Source organism: Trichosurus vulpecula, chromosome 4 (genome assembly GCF_011100635.1).
Source record: "Trichosurus vulpecula isolate mTriVul1 chromosome 4, mTriVul1.pri, whole genome shotgun sequence".
Classification (NCBI taxonomy): Eukaryota; Metazoa; Chordata; class Mammalia; order Diprotodontia; family Phalangeridae; genus Trichosurus; species Trichosurus vulpecula.
The window spans coordinates 67,635,537-67,651,233 of record NC_050576.1 but is presented as its reverse complement, the minus strand read 5'-3'; the positions used below and the strand labels follow the sequence as shown (position 1 = coordinate 67,651,233).

At 37.9% G+C, this 15,697-nt stretch overlaps 1 protein-coding gene across 1 annotated transcript in view; it reads right to left on the bottom strand.

The window, feature by feature from the left end:
* Positions 1 to 3,487: 3,487 nt before the first annotated feature.
* The window catches only part of KLHL20 (kelch like family member 20), a 62,377-nt gene continuing 50,167 nt past the window's right edge, over positions 3,488 to 15,697 (bottom strand). The window contains exons 9-12 of the mRNA XM_036756059.1: positions 15,242 to 15,375; positions 13,976 to 14,184; positions 8,827 to 8,933; positions 3,488 to 5,303 (exon numbers count right to left, since the gene is read on the bottom strand). Of these exons, the coding sequence (XP_036611954.1) occupies positions 5,219 to 5,303; positions 8,827 to 8,933; positions 13,976 to 14,184; positions 15,242 to 15,375 (535 nt within the window). The 3' untranslated portion in view covers positions 3,488 to 5,218. The remainder of the gene's footprint in view (positions 5,304 to 8,826; positions 8,934 to 13,975; positions 14,185 to 15,241; positions 15,376 to 15,697) is intronic.

The window sequence follows — 15,697 nt, the reverse complement described above, 5'->3', positions numbered from 1 at the left end:
TTTTTGGGAAAAAGTCAATACACAGAGAGTACTCTGCATTTTAATTTCACCAGCATCAAAATGCCCTCCCCACATTAAGTCAAATATCTGGTTCTGTTAATTATATACTTAAATTGCTTGTCTTAATATAACCACTTTCTTTAAAATATCTTGTGTTTTTGAACAGTTTCCATGGGGCTTGCAATATGTAATAGTTTTATATGTAAGTTTTCATATGAATAATAAGAAATGGAATTTAGCTGCAGCAGAACTGCTGGCTAAACAAAACAGAATATCCTTCTGACTTTAAGATGATTAAGCACTTCCAGAGACAGCCAGGAGAGTGTCTAGAACCTCTATCCCATTATAATTTGTGCTGGGTGAGAACACGTATTTAAAGTAAGACTATGTCTATGATTCAATACCTGATCTAAACATCTAAGTTCAATCATCTAGCATATAATTATATATAATGATATTTCACATGCTATCAATGTCTGCTGGAGCAAGTAACAATAGCTAACATTTAGATAGCACTTTAGTGGCGGCTAGGTGGCACGGTGGATAGAGCTCTGGGCCTGGAGCCAGGAGGACCCGAATTCAAAAGCAGCCTCAGACTCTGACTGCAGGTGACCCTGGGCAAGTCACTTAACCCTGTTTGCCTCAGTTTTCCTCATCCGTAAAATGAGCTGGAGAAGGAAATAGCAAAGTACTCCAATATCTCTGCCAACAAAACCCCAAATGAGGTCATGAAGAGTCAAATATGACAAATTACTGAATAGAAACAGCAACAATCAGTTTAAAATGAAGGGTATGAAGTAGATGTGATAGCTCCTGTGCTAGGTGTGGGGACATAAAGATGAAATGACACAACCCTGCTCCTTGAAAATGAAGGGACCTATTTTTAAGGGGTACAAGAGGACAGTGGTCCATTCCAGAGGCAAAGAATGACGACAGCTTCCTATGTCTACAGCACTTTTAGGGTTTACAAAACACTCCTCCTAACTCTGGGGAAGGGAAGGCAAGTAGTCTTATACCCTCTTTTCTCCAGAGGAAACTGAGGCCCAGAGAGTAACTTGCTCAAAGTCACACACCTGGAGATCAAATCTCCAGTGCTTTTTCTACAACCCTGAACCTGTTTTTCATGGCAAGTAGTGTGACATGATACTAGAAAAGCAAGTTGTAGCCAGAAAGTGGAATTAAGTTTGTAAAACTTAAGTTTAAATATATCTATCTTGTTTTCCTAGGCACATAAAGCTTTTTAAACTGCTAAAACCCTTTAAAGGGCTGTGATGAGATTACTTACAGACAACTTATGCTTAAGTACCTATGCTCCAAATATATACTTTATGTGAAGTTATCATAGATCTCTGAGGCTCAAAATACTCCACTCACTTAGGATACCTACCTTCCTTTAAATTAGGGAATTCTTATCTTTTTGTATGTCATGGACTCCTCTGGAATCTGGTGAAGCCAATGAACAGACCCACTCTCATGTTTTTAAGAGAATAAAAGAAATATACAGTATTACAAAGGAAAATAAAGATATTTTTTTTTCTGATCCAAATTCAAAGGTTTCCTGAAACCTATTAGTAGATCCTTTGGCGGGTCCATGGACCCCAGGTTAAGGACCCCTGCTTTAAATGCTGTCCAGCTCACTTCTGTAAGAAAAAGAGAACTAAATGTCTGCCTATTTGTCAAGATGCAAAAAGTGATCGAAAAAAATTGAATGGGAACATATAAAATTTAACAATATGTCTCAGATTTCTTTTAATAATATTAGCTAGCATTTATATAGCACTTTGAGGTTTGAAATGCACTTTATATATTAACTTCTTTGGTCCTCACAATAACTCTGTGAGGTAGATGCTATTATCCCCATTTTACAGTCGAGGAAAGAGATTAAGCAACTTGCCCAAGGTTACATAGCTAGTGTCTGAGGCAGGAGTCAAACTGACATCTTCCTGACTGTTTAAGTCCTGTGCCCAATTTCCTGCATCACCCTGCTGCCTTCTGGTAATGCTTAAGCTTGGCAAAGTAATACCCGCTTCCACCGCAGTTAAAAAGCCTAAATTCCTCACTTCAAGATTTGGGAGCTCGGCCATTCTGAAAACATAGCTCTGTAACAATATTAGTTCTCTTGGGCTGTGTCACATCTATCCAGTTGTAGCGCAGAGCCCTTGAAGCCATTCACGTAGAATCCAGATCTTACAAGCTCTTTACAGAATAGAGGGAAAGAGTTGCCCCAAGCATTCTTCTTCCCCTTAATTTTCAAATCTCTTCCTTCCCTCTTCTCCTTGTCTTTTTTCTATTTCCTTTTGTCTCATTTTTTCTTCCTTTCTCATTTGCTTAGTCAAACTTGACCTTTAAAAGGTTCCCACTCCCCCACCCCGCAACAGCACAACCAGTCACCACCATTTCACAACCTTTGGCCCTAAGCAAATTCTGTTGGGAGATTGGGAGAGGTGCAGGGTAGGTACTCATCCCTTCCCCTCTTCATCAAAGAAGCTTGGTTATGGTTGAGAAAATGTTGTTATCTACAAGTAGTTCACAGGTGGATACACAGAATACTATGTGGTTTACCATTTTATCTTTCTAAAGAGGCAACTTTGTCTCTTTGCCAAATTCCTACCATAGCTGGGGAGAAAAAAAAACCATGCTGGATTAGGGGTGTGTGTGTGCATGAGCATGTATGTTGACACACACACAAACATATATTAGTATACATAACAAACTTCTGCATTATGGTATCCTTTGTTTTGTGGAATGGATGTATATCAGGAAAGATGGCCACAAAGCAAATCTTATTTCTAAATTTATACCCATCTTCAATTAAAAAAAAGGAAATGCATTTCCAAAGACAAAGTCTACTGACAGCTTTTGGTGAAGAAGACTTTGAAATGGTAGATGGTGCTCCTTCATGACTGATTGCTTTGTAGTACCTTCCCAGCTCTGAGTCTTGTGACATGTTTCTCTAGGAATCCTTCCTAAGCCTGAGGATTCCCTGATTCTAATAACTCTTGGGATTTTGTTCCTTTCCTCTGAATAGAAACAATATCAACAATGCTGGACAATACTGATATTTTGCTTCTAGTTGCTGCAAATGCATTCATGATGCATTCTGGAAGGAAAAACTCTTAAGTAAGAAATTTTAGGTTATGTAATATGAATATATTTCCTATTAATCAATACTGGACATAGTTTAATAAAAACAAGGAATGCATGCAATCTATTGTGGTATGTGGTTCCTGACAATATTTCAAGTTATAATCCTTTTTTGAACTCCTACACTGGGAAAAAGCTTACAGATGTATTAATGCTATCTCAACCTATATTAAACTATATAATTAAGCTTTCTAATTTAGGCTGATAATTCTCTTATTTCTTTAAATTTAAATTGCTCACATCTGAACTGTAAAGGTAATCTATGAGGCATATATCAATAAGCAGGTAGAAAGCAGCTGGACAGCTGTACTGATCACTAAATAAAAAGGGACAAGCACTAAATAGCATTAAAGAAATTTATTAAGGTAAACACTATTTTTTTAACAAGTTACTCATGCTAGAAAAAGCATAAATGATACATGTAAACAACTGTTTACCAAATACTTCTTTTTTCTTGTAAAGGTGCAAATGATTTTTGAATGTAAACACAAGAATTGCCAACCATTTTTGTTGGGGAAAAAAGGGATGGTCATTCACTTTTGTTGTCATCGTGGAAGTCTTATTCCAAGACTTTCATATCAAGCACATGAATAAGGAAACAAGGAACAAACCCAGAGAAAGGAGGGTTTTTCATCATTGCTTTTCCTTTTCACTAACCTTACATGCTTAGCTCTTCACCAGCAAGGATGAAGACAACAGTGTGTAGCTTTACACAACAAACCAAACATTGTTAGTCAGACACCTCAATCGGTTTCACTCACTAACATATACTCTGTTACACAAATTGCAGAATCCCATCTTGTCGCAGGTAGGCCTCAGCCTCTCCGGGCCTGCACACTAAGTGTAAGGACTTGTATAACAGTGTTCACTGAGGGGGAGACATCAACTCTCCCTGCTGGTCCGTGGTAGTGATAAGGAAACAGAAAGCAGAGTTGCTTCGGTCTGCAATGCTTTTGAGCAAGAACTCTTGCAGAGTTGCAGATGATTCTGCAGGGTTCTCCAGGCAGTACGGGAGGGTCCCCTAACTGGCTTTTTAGAGGCACTGAGCAGAGCTCTAGTTCTAGCAGAAAAACCTAGGAGGAACATTGCTTTAAAAAGACTGTAATAAAAGCAGTCAATGAACAAGTTCACATAGGAAAACAAGAATTAAGTTGTCACTGAAGAAAACTGCAGCATTTGAGAGTCTAGACTTTTATTGACCTAACATTCCTTTTTGACTTCTAATGTTTAAAAACAAGAGTTGTTTTTTTTTTTTAAAGACTTTCAAGTCATGTGGAACTTCAGATAATAAGGAGGCTGACTACTTAATGTATTTTGTATAACTGTTTTTTGCAATTGTGATCCTTAGAAGCTGATCCATCATATATAGTTTTGGAATTGGAATACTCAGAAAAGATAGGTTATATGTAGTCTTACTCGGCCAAATGAGCATTTTCAAAGTCAATCACTTTAAAATAACAATTATGGGTTTTGTTGTTTATCTTTTTTTTCTTCCTTTTTTGGTGATAAGTAAAAAGAAAATTATATAACAAATGAAAACAAAAAATAAATATTCTTCTGCACATTGTCAAAAACTTTTGTGCAAAGGTGGCATCTTGTAGGTCAAGTACTTTTTTTCTGAAGCTTTCTGCTAAGGCAAAAGTAATGTTTTCAGTATCATTTTCCACTTTTGCCCACTCCACACTACAGTTTCCATTATGTGGGAAACATTTCATTTCATCTTGGAAGAGGCAACTTGTTCCCTTTGCCAGACTCCCAACATACCTTTTGGTTCTGGGGTCTTGCTTATGCTGGAGTGCTCTGAAGGTTTTTTGCTCAAAAAGCATATAAGGTATTTAAAAAATTAAAACATAAGCGAAGCTTCAACGTGTTGGGAAGAGTCCAGCCAATGTAGTTTCCGATAGCTGCTCTTTCAGAAAAGTCACTGGATTTATATTTCCACATTGAGGCACCGGCAAAGAATAAAATTTGATCTGTTTTCGAGAACCTCATATAGCTCCAAAGTCAATGAGTCTTTCCACTAGACACACAGGCATATATGTGAATGAGAACCACAGGGATTCCTCACACATGCTTACCATATGTGAGACTCACAATGTGTCATTTTAATCACACCTACACCACCCCCTAGCCGACGATAATTCATACCACCATATAACCTGCAAAAAAAGAAACACAGTCAGATTTTCTAACAGTTCAAATCTGTTCACGAATCAGCCACATAAAACCAGTACAAGATAACAAATCAGTCAAAAATGTTTACTGAAGATATAAGTTTCTCTGGTGTGGTATACTTTATAGTTAAAAATGAAAAATAAAATATGGTAAGGTATTTGGGGCTCTCTCTACTCAAATTCCATTTTAAAAATCATTAGTCTAGCACTCAGTCAATATGTCTTTATCAACTGTCTACTATACGCTAGGTACTCTACTAGGCAATGGGGGATATAAAACCCAAAATGAAACAGAACAGAAACCTCTGATTAAAAAACCAGAAAACAAAAACCCAAGCCCAAGGTAAGTAATCACTCATTGCTAGGAGTGTTCACATAAAGTCAATACAACAACACCTTTTGGAATTTATAACAGAATCTGATTTCCTGTGATAGGACACAGCAATCAAAAAACTAATGGTATTCTAGGCTGCCCTGAGAGAGGCATGTCCAGAATACCAGATGTGATAGTGATTCATCTGTTGAGGTCACATGTCCTGAAGAATCTGTTCTGCTTAGAGCACTATGCCTTAAAGGACACCAATGGGGGGGAGACAGTCCAGAGGGGAAGAGTGGGGAGGGCAAGGGGACTGGAGGCCACACTGTACAAAGACCAACTCAAGAAACTAGCTTTTTAGCCTGGAGGAGAGAGGGAACATGGGCTTGCCTTTGAGCACCTGACAGGATGTTGAAAGGAAGAGGTATTAAAAATGTATTCAGAAAAAGGGTCAAGGGGGTGGGGGGAACTGCCAGGAGGCAAAAGATCTAGCTTTGACCTAAGGAAAAACAGAGCTGTTCAAAAGAAAAAGGAGCTGCTTCACTAGGGATCATCAAGGGAAGGCTGGGTGATGGTGAGGACCCCACACAGACTCCATCTGGGCTTGATGGCCTCTGAGATCCTCTACAACTCTCAAGTTTCTGTGACAGACTCAATCACCATTACCCATTTCGGTTTGCTGGCCATCCAGCTTTTCAACCTAAGGAGAAGAGGACTGAGGAACCATATTTTAGGAATATGAGATTAAAAGTAAAAAAAAGCTCAACGGTTCCACGAAGTATACAATATTCCAAGTATGTCAAACTCCAAGCAGATTGTTTCTTTGATCTGAAATATTAAAATAGATGTTGCTACATTTATAACTTTGGAAAGAAATCTGGCCTCTCTCAAGTCTTCTAGACTGACTAGTATAATTTTCCTCTTTTTTTTGAAGATTTGTACTGATAAAAAAAGGAAGCAGTGGTGGAGAGACTGTGAGAGAAGGAGGATTACAAGAATTATGACAGCAAAATTCTCTTGGGCCTAGTGTAGAAAGGCTGAACCTAGGAACAGCAGCTAGAAACACATCACTGTCCCAAGAAAAACCTCTGAAGATCTGGTCACAGCATTTAATATAGTAGCAAAAAGCTTAGTAATAGATCGTTCAGCACTCTTCCTTCTCCTTACTTTCTTACCAGATCTTGTATAACTTTGTAGTCCACACAGTACCTGGCACATGATAGGCACTCAATAAATTTGCGGAATGAATGAGTGAATTAATTCATGTCTCTTTAATTCCTGTTGCTGATGAAAACCAAAAGAACCTGTCAGGGGGAAATGTCTAAATCAGCAGTTTTTGTATTAGTACAGTATGCTGGCTATTTTTTCTTGTTGGGATTACAGCATCTAGTAATACCTGGTATAGGTTTTAGCAATTATTTTTTGCATGTCATAGTTCAGTAAGAAGGTTAAATTAAATCAAATCCCTTCCAAACAAGCACACTTTGGAAGCTCTTCCCAAAATAGTTAAGCACAGGGTTCAAATAATGGGAGGAAGTATTCGATATAAGTGGACTCTTAAAAACCAAATGGTAATTATAAAAATTCATGCCAGTCCAAGGCATATGACACTATTTTCTTTCTATGTGATCTGACAGATTTATAAAGAAATAAATTTCCTACAAGGATAATGATTATTTTAAAACTATCTGCCAATTAATACAGCATATAGCCAACCAATCTAAAGCAGTTTCAATTGAAAAAGTGGTATTTTTCCATAAAAAAAAAACTGTCCAAGCCTGTTCAGTTTACAAGTGATAGAGGCAGAACAGTGCAGTATAAACATCAGATGACTTTTAGGGTTCCTTCAAGCATTAAATTCTATGATCCACTTGTGTCTAGTACAGAAAGGACAGTGTCTAAAACACATGGATCCAACCAACCATTTGTAAGAAGCAGCATTTCCATAGAACAGAACACAGAACTCCTTACAGATTGTGAAGTTTGTGATAAGTATTTGCAAAAATCAGATAGGATCTGTCAGATGATCCTAGAACTTTTCACAAATTTAACCTGGGAATGTGGGAGGCAGCTTGGTATGGCAGAAAGACCACTAGTCTTGGAGTGAGCAAGGCGTGGATTAAAATATTGGCTCTGACACTTATTAGACATATCATCTTGGGCAAGTCACTTCACCTAAGCCTCAGCTGTGTCATCTATAAGGCTGGATGGTAATGCTTACACTGACCTCATGGGTTCAAAGTAGTTTAGAAACATTCAAGGACTCCTTTTGTACACATGTAGAAACTCAGATGTGCATAAGGTCATGGAATTAAATGGTAGAATAAATGGAAAAATTTGGACGACTTCCCAAATAGTTCTTATCCAACATTTCCCTCTAAAAACCTAAAACTCATGATGAAAAGAAATACTTCACAGTAAGGGAAAGAAAGTCATTTAAACATGTGTCTTCATTTCTCCATCTGTAAAAACAGAATACTAGACTGGGGAGTCAACAGAGTACTAGACTGGGGAATCAGGAGATCTGGTTTCTATTCCCAAATCTACTACTTATTTTACCAAAAGTCATTTAATCTCTCTGCATCTCAGTTTCTTCATCTATAAAATAAGCAAGTTGGATTAGAAGGTCTCATAGCTCTAAAATAGTAATTCTATAAATATATAATGAAATATATTTTAGGACATTACCTATGGAATCATGGGGAGTTATTGTAAGCTGATCTGATTATATGTAAAAGTTGTCCAAATACTTTAGCAAAATGGCAACATATAGATTCAAGATAACATTAATATTGCAATGAACAACTTTGAATTATCCATAACATTCTTTCTGTGACTAGAGTTATATTGCAAAGGAATAAATACCTGACGAACCAATGTCAGGAACTTCATTATGCTATCAAACATTTTTCTAATTGGGAGGGAAGATCTATATGGTTAAGAAATGGCTGCCTCAAATGATATAATGATACAAAGATTTTAAGCTGGATCACTTAACCATTTCATTGCACTAGGGATTCAAGTCAGATCCAATTAAATGCTATGTTACTAGTATCTTTCCAATGAACTCCAACAACTTCTTGACTCAATTATCTAAGATTATTCCCAATCACATGTTATCTCATGTTCATATAAAGGCCTAAGTTTGCTGTGAATGAAAGAGATAATTTTTCAGTACAGTTTAAAGATTACCTCCATGTGTTAGCATCAGGATCAAAGACTTCAATTGTCTTCAAATATGTTGTACCATCAAAACCTCCTACTGCCATAAGCTGTCCATTCACTACTGCAAGGCCAACCTATAGGACAAAAACATAAAAGCTATTTAGGAGACAGAAAGCCATAACAAATTTTAGATTGGTCTTCCTAATTAGATTGGTCTCTTTAATTAAAAAAAAATACTCTTTAAGCTTTATGATAAAGTGAGATAATATATACAAAAAGTGCTTTGAAAGCCTGAAAGGGTTATATAAATATTAGCTATCATATTTATTCTTATTAACTATTATTTAATAAGAGGCAGCAGTGGAAAGTGGGCTGGCCTCTAAGTCAGAAAGAGCTGAGTTCAAGGGTTTCCTCTGATGTGCACTCTCTATGTGATCACTGTTAAATAATTTAACATAATGGAATGCTCCAAGACTATTAAAATGTATTGCAATTGTATTGGTACGGGGACTTTATTTATCTGAAGTTCCCTACACTGATGAAATCATAGGCTAGGACCAAAAAATACTGTTCAAATTCACTTGAATCCCTCCACCTACATGCAGTCATTTTCAGTTTAATTATATATATGAACAGAAAAGGAAATGGAGAAGTCCATAAATCTATTGTCAAATGACCGTATCTACAAAATTAGACTGATTTCTAAAAAAAAAAAAATCAGAAAAAGTCAACAGCTCCCAAAACATTAATTAATAATCAGATAGAAGAAAACAATTTAATACAAGAATATTTAGGAATCCAGGCAGCAAAAACGGTCTCAGATTCAGACTCAGACTTTGGAATCTTTTTTTGGTAGCAAAGAAGACCAAAACATACAGCCAGAAGAAGTCAACATAGTCAAAGAGCCTATATCAAAAGCCTCCAAGAAAAATATGAATTGGTCTAAGGCCGTGGAAGATCTCAAAAAGGATTTGGAAAAGCAAGTAAGAGAAGGTAGAGGAAAAGAGGAAAAATTGGGAAGATAAATGAGAGTGATGTGAGAAAACCATGAAAACCAAGTCAATGACTTGCTAAAGGAGACCCCAAAAAATACTGAAGAAAATAACACTTTAAAAAATAGACTAACTCAAATGGCAAAAGAGCTCCAAAAAGCCAATGAGGAGAAGAATGCCTTGAAAGGCAGAATTAGCCAAATGGGAAATACTACCTTAAAAATTAGATTGGAGCAAGTGGAAGCCAGTGATTTTATGAGAAATCAAGATATTATAAAACAGAACCAAAGGAATGAAAAAATGGAAGACAATGTGAAATCTCATTAGAAAAACCGCTGACCTGGAAAACAGATCCAGGAGAGATAATTTAAAAATTATTGGACTACCTGAAAGCCATGATCAAAAAAAGAGCCTAGACATCATCTTTCAAGAAATTATCAAGGAAAAGTGCCCTGATATTCTAGAGCCAGAGGGGAAAACAGAAATTGAAAGAATCTACCAATCACATCCTGAAAAAGATTCCCAAAAGAAAACTCCTAGGAATATTGTCACCAAATTCCAGAGCTCCCAGATCAAGGAGAAAATACTGCAAGCAGCCAGAAAGAAACAATTTGAGTATTATGGAAACACAATCAGAATAACACAAGATCTAGCAGCTTCTACATTAAGGGATCGAAGGGCTTGGAATATGATATTCCAGAGGTCAATGGAGCTAGGATTAAAACCAAGAATCACCTACCCAGCAAAACTGAGTATCATGCTCCAAGGCAAAATATGGACTTTCAATAAAATAGAGGACTTTCAAGCTTTCTCAGTGAAAAGATCAGAGCTGAATAGAAAATTTGACTTTCAAACACAACAATCAAGAGAAACATGAAAAGGTAAACAAGAAAGAGAAATCATAAGGGACTTACTAAAGTTGAACTGTTTTGTTTACATTCCTACATGGAAGGATGATGTGTGTAATTCATGAGATCTTTCTCAGTATTAGAGCAGTTGAAGGGAATGTGTGTGTGTGTGTGTGTGTGTGTGTGTGTGTATGGACAGAGGGCACAGGGTGAGTTGAATATGAAGGGATGATATCTAAAAGAAATAAAATCAAATTAAGGGATGAGAGGAATATACTTAGAGAGGGAGAAAGGGAGAGATAGACTGGGGTAAATTATCTCACATAAAAGTGGCAAGAAAAAGCAGTTCTGTAGGAAGGGAAAAGGGGGCAGGTGAGGGGGAATGAGTAAATCTTGCTCTCATTGGATCTGACTTGAGGAGGGAATAACACACACTCACTTGGGTATCTTACCCCACAGGAAAGGAGGAAGGGAATAAAAAAGGGGGGAGGACAGAAGGGAGGGCAGATGGGGGAGGAGGTAATCAAAAGCAAATACTTTTGAAAAGGGACAGGGTCAAGGGAGAAAACTGAATAAAGGGGGACAGAACAGAAGGGAGCAAAATATAGTTAGTCTTTCACAACATGAGTATTGTGGAAGGGTTTTGCATAATGATATATGTGTGGCCTATGCTGAATTGCTTGCCTTCTTAGGGAGGTTGGGTGGGGAGGGAAGAGGGGAGAGGATTTGGAACACAAAGTTTTAAAAGCTGATGTTCAAAAAAAAAATTTGTTTTCATGCAACCGGGAAATAAGATATATAGGCATTGGGGCATAGAAATTCATCTTGTCCTACAAGAAAGTAAGGGAAAAGGGGATTGGGGGGGGAGTGGGGTGACAAAAGAGAGGGCTGACTGGGGAATGGGGCAATCAGAATATATGCCATCTTGGATTGAGGGGGGAGTGTAGAAATGGGGAGAAAATTTGTAATTCAAAATCTTATGGAAATCAATGCTGAAAACTAAAAACATTAAATAAATAAATAATAAAAAATATTTAGGAATCTCACTCATCGGGAAAATATTATCAACTGAATATAGTAATGATATCAAAAGGAGCAAATAAGCAGGAAAGTATCTAGAGGATGGCAACTAGGATGGCAAAGGACCTTGAGTTGAAACCATCTAAGACTGGGTGAAGAAACTGGGGACATTTAGTCTGAAGTAGAGAAGAATGGGGTAGGGGATATAGTAATTATCTTTAAGAATTTGATGGCGTGACATGGAAGAAGGATTTGATTTGTTCTGAAAGTTACAATGTGGCAAATTTAGATTTGAGTAAAGGAAAGACTCAGCTATCCAAAATGGAACCAAAAAGGTGACTTGGTAGATCCTCCATCATTGGAACTCTATCAGCAGAGGCTCAATGACCATTTTTCAGCTAGGCTGTAGGGAAGAATTCTTTTTTTGAGGGCATGGCTTGGATTAGATGGCTGAGAATATTTTCAATTCCAAAATTCTCTGAATTTAAGCTAAAAGACTATTCGTTAGTTATAGGTAATATGAGTTGATAGTTGATATTTCTACTCTAATCACTATAATGCTTTGGCAGTGTTGATATTTTAGTTTATTGTTAGTGCAAACTAGTATTCATTCATGCTAGCTTAAAATAACTCTTCATTTCTTTCTGCTGTCCTCCCCCTTCCCTGCCCACTGTGGAACTCACCTGCAACCTTTCTGGACAACGTCCCCTTCTTACCAACCATAAATGGCTGGACAATGGTCCCCTATTCCTACTCTTCTTGAGGGAAACAAGAATCCCCAGTGCCCTGTGACTTTTAGGCCCACTTGTCTTAGGTCCACTGCTCCCCTCCCTGCATGGATGACATCCTGGATTTAGGCCTTTTCGTCTACTCTGCGGCTAATCTCTTCTTATGTGTTATCTCCTTTAATTAGAACATGAACTTTTTGAGAGCAGGGATTAACTTTTCTCTGTATCTCTAGCAAAGTGCTCAGCACATAGTAAACACTTAATAAATGAATTTCTATTCATTCATTCACTGGTGACCTTATCAACTCCCATGAGTGAAATTTCATTTCTATGCTTATGATTGCTAATTCTATGTGTGTAGCTCTAGTCTTCCTCTTGACTTCTGGGCCTGCATCACCAATGGCCTCGTGGACATTTTGAAATGGATATTCCGAAGACATTTCAAACTTAACATGTTCAAGATAGAGTTAGTTATCTTTTCTCTAAAAACTACTTTTCCAAACCTCCTTATTTCTGCAGGAGAATATGAGCTCTTTAAGCAAAGGGCATGGAACATAGCAGGTGCTTAATAAATGCTTTTTGATTAACTTGTAGGCCTGGTAGCAGCAGGAACATGCTATTTCTGCCTTAACAACACCTGGATTTGCAGTTGTTTCAGATGCACTTTTACATATACTATTCCACCACACCAGAGGTGCAGCGGATAGAGTGCTGGGCCTGGAGGAAAGAAGACCTGAAGTCACATATGACCTCAGACACTTACCACTCTGTGACTCTGGGCAAGTCACTTAACTGCTATCTGCCTCAGTTTCCTCAACTGTAAAATGGGAATAATAATATAGCACTGACCTCAGAGGGTTGTTGTGAGGAGTGAATGAGATTTATAAAGTGCTAGTACAGCACCTTAGTAAAGCATACAGCGGAGCATAATAAATGCTTAGTCCCTTCCTGTTCTCTTTGAAGTCTGGGATTAAAAAAATGTATTAAAATACACAAGAATGAATGTATCCTGTACTTGAACTTCTAGAAATCACCTTTGTCCAGGGCTATGTCTTGTTCAACAAATCTCCCAAGTCCCCCTGATCTGGACCTACAGCCCTAGAACGGACCGGAATAAAACTGACCCCTGGAGATGGGCGATGCCTTTTACTTGCCTTTCGGGGGCTTAGTTGTAGGGGTATACAGTATTTTGTTAAAATGGCTGCAGACAGAATTAGGGTGGGAGAAAGAAGCAGTCTGAAGATAACTTACAGTGTGGGAAAAGATACAAAACATTAAAAATAAACTCAATTTCCTAACTGTGATATGACTCAATACTACAAGTTTTAGCTGGTGACAAAAGTACACAAAAACTTCCTTTTTAAAGGTGATACACTGAAAAAACCTTTGCTCTATGTGCAAGAAGTAGACTTACAAACCAAACTTGCAGTAAACTAAACAATCGGGTAAGAGCAGTTGACAGTCTCCATTCTACTGCAAGATACTTTAAAGAAGATGAGATGTTTTTTCATCAGAATGAAAGTTTCCCTGATAATTCCTTTTAACCAGCTCCCAATGAAAAGAAGCCACTCAGGTCCCTGGTACTTACTCCACTTCGGCGTGATGTCATGGCCACCACTGGAGACCACTGGTTGGTTCTAGGGTTGTATCTCTCAGCACTGCTGAGTTCAGTAGTGTCATCTCTGCCTCCTACTGCATAGATCATATCCTGATACACTGCACAGCCAAGGTGTTTCCTACGGGTACCCATAGGGGCTATTGTGTGCCAGCGGTTTTCTTGAGGGTTGTAGCGTTCCACTGCAGGGGAAAAAATCATTAAGGGATTCTTGAAACATTTCCACATTGTCAGTATATATTGCCAGTGGAACTTTGTAAGTCCAAATCACTGTAACTTCAATGCTTTATAGTTTTAAATAAGGAAATTCTTAATCACCAGCCCAGATATTAGCTTCCTTCCATGCCACACTCTTAAATATAGCAAACTACTTACTATCAGACAGCTATGGAAAGTCACCGTTAACAATGTGGGATATGACATATTTTTCCAACTGAAAGATCTCTTTTAGGTTTATTCTAACATCTGTTCTCCATTGTAATATTCAAATGTTCCAACCATCTCTTGCTAATAGTAGTCTTACTCCCCATGCCAGGGAAGACAAACAGAGAATCGTTACAGGCTCAGGCAAAAATATTCTGAGTCTGGGACTGGTAATGATTAAAATCACCAGCTCCCACCCACAGTGGGTATCTGTTTTCTTGGACTGTGATATAAAGAATGGATTAATACAAGGCATTTCTCTGGAAATGTGAACAAGTTAAAGAAGGTATCCTATTCTTGTTTTCAATAGCTGTCTAATAGCTTCGAAAGAAAAGAAAATGGAACACTTCTGGTGTATCTTAGAAGGCTAAAACTGTAGAACAATTTAGGGAAAAGGCAAAGTTTTTAGACTATACCAGGGGATAAACAGCTATCTGTTCAGTGTCTAGAGGGTAACTCTTTCTATTTTAGAACAAGGGAAGAAAGCTATAGTAACTTGTTTGCACAGAAGCTCTGCCTAGGACAGTGGGCCTGGGGACAGGAAGATGTGAGTTCCGGCCTCAGATACTTAGTAGCTGTGTGACCCTGGGCAAGTCACTTAACCCGTTTGCCTCAGTTTCCTCATCTGTGAAACGGGGAGAATCACCTGCCTCCCAGGGTGGTTGTGAGAATCAAATGAGACAAGTGTGCTCAGCACAGTGCCTGGCATGTAGCAAGTGCTACATATTAGCTACTGTTACTATTAGTAGTGGTCTAGCATCTTGGCAACTTTGTCATCTGTTTTAGGGAAGCAGTCAAATCTCAGAAAGGACTAACCTGTATTGAGAGGAGACGTCCCATCAGATCCACCCACAGCATATAAAAACCCTCCTAACACAGCCACTGCCACTCCGAGCCTCCTGGTACTCATGGAAGCTACTCGAGTCCACTTATTCTCCTTTGGGTCATATCTGTAATAAGAAAATGTAAAGCCTGGGTGCATGTTCTGATTAAGAGGGAACTTTTTTTTACAGGACCTACATTATACCAAAGATCTTTGAAGATATATTCTTGCTTATTGTCAAATGCAGTGAAACTGTTAACATTTAATTAGCTGTTGGGAAAAAATCCTGTGGATTTATGCCAGTTGGCATGAAATATAAGTAGGAAATAGTGAAAATTCAGTTAACCTGATAACATTTACTGAGCTCTTGCAGTCACACGGTGCAGTGGATAGAGTGCCAGGCCTGAAGACAGGAAGAACTGTATTTAAATGTAACCTCAGAAATTTAC